This window comes from Habropoda laboriosa, unplaced genomic scaffold (assembly GCF_001263275.1).
Source record: "Habropoda laboriosa isolate 0110345459 unplaced genomic scaffold, ASM126327v1 scaffold45, whole genome shotgun sequence".
In the NCBI taxonomy this organism is placed as follows: domain Eukaryota; kingdom Metazoa; phylum Arthropoda; class Insecta; order Hymenoptera; family Apidae; genus Habropoda; species Habropoda laboriosa.
Genome location: NW_017100168.1, coordinates 999916 through 1008127, shown reverse-complemented (window position 1 = coordinate 1008127; position 8212 = coordinate 999916). Strand labels below are relative to the sequence as shown.

Sequence of the window (8212 nt, the reverse complement as noted above, 5' to 3'; positions counted from 1 at the left end):
GAAAGTTTTAACTTTAAGTAGTTCGTAAGATAAAGTTAGTTAATTCTAAGATAGAAAATTGAACACTATGTGCGCGTTTCTTAATAAAATACCTTGAAAAATTATTCAGATTCTATGGTAGACATGAAAGTTCCATTTAACATCAAATTTTAACATCGATCTGTCAATAGCAAATTAGCAATCAATTGCCTACGAAACACAAAGAAGAATTTCTTCAATTTTCTGATATAAAATTTCACAAGAAGTAGCAGTAAAGTAAGATTAAATAAGAAATGCAATTCTGTGACAAATTTTTCCCAAACAGTGTTTTTAATATGTTACACAATAAAAAGTTACATTACGTGGTAAGATACTGTATCTCATCTTATATATTTTTCTTTTCAAACATTTGTATCAGTCTTTTCTGCGATTTTTCAATTGCATTACGCATTATTGCAATAATTTCTATCGTTACATTTAATTCTAATTGTTTAGCAGCTTTTCTGCTGCTATCGACCCTACATTTTACTGACACTTGTGGAATCGACCCTACATTTTACTGACAGTTGTGGAATCGACCCTTCCTTTTTTTTTTTTTTACGTGGAGGTAGGCCGACTCTATGTGATGAACAATTGGCAACCAAACGGTGGCTCTCCCTCTACATTCGACGGATAATGTGTTCGGGTATTTAATGTAATTTCTTAGCAATTTGTTTTGGTAATTTATTCAAAGCGATATATTATGAAATTAAATTAATCACTCAATAAGTATTAACATTAGATTGTTTCCTCGATATGGCCATGGTGGTCATCAGTGACTGGAGTGCCTCAAATGTTTACAATAATTACAATAGATGTTGTCAACTAAAAATTTTGAACGTCATAGCTAGCTAGACATTATTTTCAATTGAAAAAAAAAATTATAAAGCATAATCATATAATCCTATGCTTAAAATGTATTTCCTTGTGGCCGCCTGACAGCAACCTGTAAATCTGGCGCGACAGTGAACGTGTTAATAGGTAAATGTTGTTCAAATTCTATCGTGTTTGATATCATTTTCATCAGAAAAATCTCATCAATATGTTAAGAAAAATTTCGGGATAAAAAAACGTAAAATTAAAAAAGTTGATATTTATGCATGAAGTTTCATGCTTATCTTTTATTCGCTGTCCTTGTCTACGTTCGGCAAACTACAAAGGCGGGCGCGAGGCTCGAAAACGTAGTCCCTGACTCTACGCCTAGGCGTAGGACCATCTATACTGTCACTTGTAGAATCCAAACTTACTGACTCTTGTAGAGAATTTACTGTATTGAAAGTTTTTTGTTTAAAAATTGTTACACTTAAGTTCTTTGGATCTTTTTTAATCCAAAGGCTTTAAGATTTGAACGGAAGAACGCGCTAGGATTAAAGGTATTAGATGATTGCAAAAGTTCGTACCCGATCCGAAAATAAAGCACAAGAGGTGTGCGTAAAGGCACATTTCATTTGGAAATAAAATGAAATGAAATGAATAATTATTTGAAAATAAAACACAAGCGGTGTATCTTTGGATAGGAATGTAACATAACGCTAAAACAAACATCTGTACTGAAGTGCGATAGGATTCCCGCCACCTCTGAAATTCGGGCACGAACTTTTCCAATCATCCAGTACAAACTAACGATACACAACGATCTATATTTTATACGTGTTATTTTGTAATCTAAACGAAAATATTTTGTTCCCAGATTACGAAATTTTTCACTAGAAATTAACTTAACTTGTATCGTAATACGAAGAATTGTTGAAGATCTGTTTCGTCCGTATCTGTTTCTATGCAAGTATTTTACCCTTTTCCAAGAGAACGAAACGAAGCGATTCATTCACAAACGAAAACCCGGTTAAACCGTTTCAATTATCTACGTAATTATTATGCTACCGACCTGGCCGTGCAATAAATTAGTATCGGTACGAATGTTAACCAGGGCCAAGATAGGAATCGACGTGATCGCCGAAGAAACATGCAAACACGAATAGCAACGGCAGAAAATTTAGCACGCGCGAAGAATGGAACGTTTTAATTCAAACGCGTATCTTTCATCAGCGTTTTGCAACAACGAGTCTCTTTCACGGTTACGTACGCGTTTTAAATTGGAGAAATATTCAGCCTTTCCTTTACCTTCTTCGCGAAAAATTTGTCAAAATTGCAGAGTAAAATTTCTACACACGCGAAACTTCGTTTCTAAGAAAGTTCATCTCTACAAAATTGACTTACTTTTTTTTTCCCTCACTTGTATCATGATTATTAGGACACCATGTAGATATACAGAGTGAATTACGTAACGTGAACATCTTAAATATTATTTAACATTTGTTTTGTCACATAATACGGTTCGAACAAGTCTACGAGATAATTATAGTATATCGTTTATCATTTCTTTCTTTCTCACTGGAAAACTTGAAAAAAAAAAAGAAGAACTGATAAGAAGAGTACTATAATCATCTTAATTGAAAAGGACAAATTAACTCGCTATTTGGTTCACCAATACTTGGAATACAATAATTTATTTATCGAACGATTATTCGATTGTACCATTACGCCTGCATTAAACGTAAAATACAAAAAGAGAAATTAAATAACCGATCGAAATTTTTACTCGTTTTCAATTAGAAACTAAGGTAGACTCAATTTCTGTTCCAGAAGTGAACCCAGTTAGTTCACAGGTTAAGGACCTCTCTGAACTGTATCACGTAACACAAAGAAAAAAAAAAGAAACGTCGATCGGTTCATTAACAGCAGAATAATTGAATTAATCACGTTACGTACATATATATTGTTCACCCTGTATGTGTGCTTACAGTTGATCGGCGTAACGAGGCTAGAATCCAGTCCGTTGATTTCATAGGAGGGCAACGCGGGGCCACGCAGCCAGAACGAGGAATTTCCTTGGCAACCGGGAATTCAGATTCGTCGTTACAAATGAGCCTGGCTATAATTAGGGAGATGGTATCGTGTGAGAAGGTGCGCAACACGGTGCTGCCGGTCGGCCGCCGCCACCGCGTGTGCGTTCTCTGTAGATGGTTTGTCTAACGACGCGAAGAGGCAATAGCCTCGAACGAGCAAATCGACGTCGTTGCGGAAACCTTGCCATTGAAACTGTTACCGCCTTCACCGTGCATTCGTTCCTTCTCTCGGCGCTCTGACGTTACACGAGAATAGACGCTCTTTGAAGTTCGTGAATAGCTCTGTTTTGACGTTCGCGGGATCAAACAACGCTGAGATGAAGAACTTCAGACGCACGTGACTGGCGTGTCAACCTAACCTAACTTCGTTTTAACATTGCAATACCGTTCACGGGAAAATAGATATTTTACGAATTTGAAAATGGACGACGATTATTCTGCAATGTAATTTATGTGAAAAACATAACCTACAAAATTTTTTAGAAGAACGAACAGAATAGACGCTCTTTGAAGTTCGCGAATAATTCGTTTTGACGTTCGCAGGATCGGACAACGCTGAGGTGAAGATTTTTAGAAGCACGTGACTGGTGTGTCAACCTAACCTAACTTAATTTTTATTCTTTTTAATATTGCAACACCGTTCTCGGGAAAATAGATATTTTCTAAATTTGTAAAATAAAATGAAATATGAAAGAGTTTCGAAAATGGACGACTGTTATTCTACAATGTAACGTATGTAAAAAAAAAACATAACCTATAAAATGTCATAGAAGAACAAAAACGGTTACTTTCTATTAAAAGTATCTGCAATATCAATTTGCAAGTTGATGAGCAGATAAACGAGACGATAGCGATGATAAATTAATCAGAGAAACCTGGAAGCGCGCTAAATATGCAAAAAGGGGTAATCCCCGGGAGGAAGCAGTTTTTCAAAAAAAAAAGAGAAAAGAAAAGAAGAGAAAAATAAGAAAATTAAAAAACGCGATAAGATCGTTTCCTTTTTCACATGTTCCATGGGAAGTGTCGTAAATAGAATAGACGTTGAATAAGGTTACTTCCTCTCCCTCTCTCTCTCTCTCTCTCTCGATTTGCGAAAAAACACCGACTCGCGCTAATGAGCTCGTTACTGAAGCGCCATTAGGAAATTATCCGATCTCTTGCAAAACATCTTTTCAACCAGGCTTTAATCAATGAAGTCCAGTCTGTGCTTTTTCAGATAAAACGAAACGCGATCGATGCAAAAAGCGAAACGTTCGTTCTCGCGATCGAACAGCAACACGGATAACTCAGCCAATAAAGTTGCACAAATACCGTTACAAGAAGCGCGTAATTTAACCGTGGCGAGGTAGCAGCACCGAAACCACTCTTATTCGATCGGATAAACGCAGAGCCGCGGGGGGATAAATTCGATAAGAGTGAATCACGTGGAGAAATTTAATTTACACGGAGTATTATTTATGGGTGTCTTAGGTGAAAATATTGTTCTTCTAACGCGAAGTGGTTAAATGGAAAATATCGGAAGCGTTGGAAAATTATGCGCTGATACGTAAATACGAGCAATTTTTAAATATTCTGCGACAACGTGGAATACTTATTTTCGCTCTCGCAATTTACAGGTAACAAATATGTAGATTCTCGCGACTAAATTTTAATCTAAATTTTGATCTGGAAATGTTACGAATGATTAAGTAAAATGCTCTGTTAAAACAAGTTTTTGTCAAATGAGATTTAATCGGGAATATTGTTTTTTTTTTTTTTTTTTAAATTTGAGACAACCTTGTGAAATCTTGAAAAGTGTGACAATTAATCGTGCATGACTCTGGTATTCTTGTAAACGCGAGTAAGTGAATACGCGAGATTGTTCATTTTTCACGAGGTGAAAAATTTACGAGGGCAAGCGTTCTCTTACCGCTATAGAAGTGGCAAATGACGAAAGAGAAATACGCGCTGTTAAGGAAATTGCAAAGAAAAATTGACTAACTCTTTTGCACCAAAGAAAAAATTCCAAATTGATATCTTGAAAGATGTAGCATTTGTTAATTGTGTCGTTCTTTTAGTAAACCGACGGTACGCAAAATTGCAAAATAATTGTGAAAATTAATCGAAATATAATACCGCAAGAGTATTCTCTTTCAAATTTATTTCTACGCTCTCGGTGGCGTATATCTGACTTCCTTATTAAAAATTCTACAACAGCTCCGTTCGAGCAACAATTCAGTCGCAAGGCGTGAGGAAGTACAGTATACTAACGTGATATACCTCTGCCACGGAACTTTTTCAATTAGCCATTCTAGCACCAGGCGTTCCTCTTCACTCCCGCAGCCAACGCGCGGTTGTAAATGACTGTTAGCTAGGACAAGGCAGGTGCATGTACCTTCGCACGCCTTAATATATCGACTGTACTATACTGCCTGGTCCCTCTCGCATCGGTTATTCCGCGCTTGCACGCCCACGCACGCCCGGGATGTAACTAATCGCATTCCACGATTAGAAAATCCGGGCGTGCCCTCGACATCGTGATGCACATGTTCCGATAAACTCTGGTATTTCGCGGCCATGTACTATCTTTCTGCCCCGTGAGAGAGAGAGTATGTGAGTGAGTGAGAGAAGAGAAAGAGGAGAGACAGGAAGTGAGTGAGTGAGTGAGTGAGTGAGAAGAGAGAGAGAGAGAGAGAGAGAGAGAGAGAAAGAAAGTGAGTTAGAAAAGAGACGAGGGGAGAGACGGAAAGAGATTGAGTGAGAATAGAGAGAGAGAGGAGAGATTGAGTGAGAATAGAGAGAAAGAGAGGAGAGACAGATAGAGAGAGTGAGAAGAGGGGGAGAGACAGATAGAAAGAGTGAGTGAGTGAGTGAGTGCCCACGCACGCCCGGGATGTAACTAATCGCATTCCACGATTAGAAAATCCGGGCGTGCCCTCGACATCGTGATGCACATGTTCCGATAAACTCTGGTATTTCGCGGCCATGTACTATCTTTCTGCCCCGAGAGAGAGAGAGTATGTGAGTGAGTGAGAGAAGAGAAAGAGGAGAGACAGGAAGTGAGTGAGTGAGTGAGAAGAGAGAGAGAGAGAGAAAGAAAGTGAGTTAGAAGAGAGACGAGGGGAGAGACGGAAAGAGATTGAGTGAGAATAGAGAGAGAGAGGAGAGACAGATAGAGAGAGTGAGAAGAGAGGGAGAGACAGATAGAAAGAGTGAGTGAGTGAGTGAGTGAGTGAGAGAGAGAGAAAGTGAGTTAGAAGAGAGACGAGGGGAGAGATGGAAAGAGATTGAGTGAGAATAGAGAGAGAGAGGAGAGATTGAGTGAGAATAGAGAGAGAGGAGAGACAGATAGAGAGAGTGAGAAGAGAGGGAGAGACAGATAGAAAGAGTGAGTGAGTGAGTGAGTGAGAAGAGGGGGAGAGAGAGGAGAGACAAAAAGAGAGTGAGTCAGAAGAGAGAGGGAGGGGAGAGACAGATAGAAAGAGTGAGAGGGTGAGTGAGTGAGAAGAGAGAGAGGAGAGACAGATAAAATGAATTAATAAGAAGAGGGAAAGAAGGGAGAGACAGAAAGAGTGAGTCAGAAGATAGAGAAAGGAGAGGCAGGAAGAGAGTAAGGACACAAAGATACTTCTGTGAATCAAATGTTGAAAAATGTTAATAGCAGATAATATTTTTTATCGGGTACTGTCCCCAGGCTAAACAGCTTAGGTGCCTTACACAGTGTGTGTGTGTGTGTGTGTGACGGTGGGTGCAAGCATGAGCAAACCACCGGTTGGATACAAAAGAAAAACCAGGTCGACGTTTTAGTTTCATGCTTGCCGTAGCTTACCGTATGCACGACGAACAGTGCGCGACGAGATGTAAGATGTTCCATTCGGTGGAAAGATTTTTTTCTTCAAAGAAGAAAGAATATTATTATTTTTCGTAGAAGATTACTTTTTTAAATGTTCGACAAAATCTTCCCGATCTCGAGCAATTTTACTCTTTTCACCATGCTTTTTCTCATCTCGTTGATTATTCCAACTACTTTTTCGTGTACGACAAAGTCATGATTATTTATTACCACGTATTAATATAGATAACAGCAACGTGTAATATATTGCAGAGAACATGTGCAAAACAAGGGGATATAACAGGCACACCTGATACTATCTACATTTGTTGTTTTCAGTGAATTAACAATTAAACGCATAAATTAATTAAAAATTTATAACACAGCGTTAACCGTTACTGTTCCTTTTGTTACTAACATCATAGACCATGTGTACCTCTAATTAACCTGAAAATTTCAACGTTTTGTCACGCTATATGCAACATATATGGGAGAGTCGTGCAGTACCGGCCAAAGTTATCCCAAGTTATCAGCCCAAGTTATAGTACAAAAACTTAGAGTGGCCGGTACTGCACGACTCTCCCCTACTACAATTCCTCCAGAATCATCTTCTACGCAAGAATAAACTCTAAATAAATTTCTCATTTTCCGTATAAATAACAGACAAACATCCCATGCTGCTAAGGCACAAAGATTGTCCCAGCGATCGTTGAAAAAATCGTGTTTGGTTTGAAAATATACCCACCTGGCCTACGGACGTTTCTAACGTTGTCGTTTCTCATTAGAAGATAATATCCGGAGTTCCATGGAAAATACACGACCAGGAATTACCATGTATAACGGAACAAGATGAAAACGGTTATACATACATGTGGCATCTTGAATATGCATTGTCGTCGTGAATTATTCCCTCCTCCCCTCCCACCCCGTCGTTACCGTGCGAGTTAATAATGTAAACTGTTGGGCTGTGTACTCACCTCAACGACGAAGTAAAGAGGATCACCAGGAAGGGCTTGAACGGCGAGGTAGCGGCTGGCGGACACCAGGGGTTGAAGGCAGGACCGCGCAGCCGTGACACCGCTACCACGCATGCTGCATGCTTCATTTCGTCGCCGCTACGCCCAGCGTCCTCACTGCAATCACACCGGTAAACAAGAAGAAATTGGTTGGTTCGACGTGTAAACACAACGTGTGTGTTAGTGAAAAGTATCCGATCGAAAGAAAAGTTCGTAGAGTTCGTCGTACGGAAAGATTGTCAGTTCTGGAAGGATGGAATCGTGGAACTTGCCGCAAAGATAGCGAAAGATAGTGGGTTGGATAAATTTATGCACGAATATCTGAACTGTAAGGAATGCGAGATTTCGGCGGCGAAGTGGTGGCCTGGACTTTGTCACCCAGGAAGAGAAAACGCGCGGGTACCTGAGGGTGCTATAAACTAAGCCCTTTCCCCGGAAAGTCGAACGAGGGAGCTCCAACG

At 39.3% G+C, this 8212-nt stretch overlaps 1 protein-coding gene across 1 annotated transcript in view; it reads right to left on the bottom strand.

Moving 5' to 3' along the window:
* LOC108578634 (protein expanded-like) overlaps nucleotides 1-7826 on the bottom strand; it is a 57318-nt gene extending 49492 nt beyond the window's left edge. Inside the window, exon 1 of the mRNA XM_017942001.1 lies at nucleotides 7713-7826. Coding sequence (XP_017797490.1) covers nucleotides 7713-7826 — 114 coding nt within the window. The remainder of the gene's footprint in view (nucleotides 1-7712) is intronic.
* Between the last annotated feature and the right edge of the window lie 386 nt (nucleotides 7827-8212).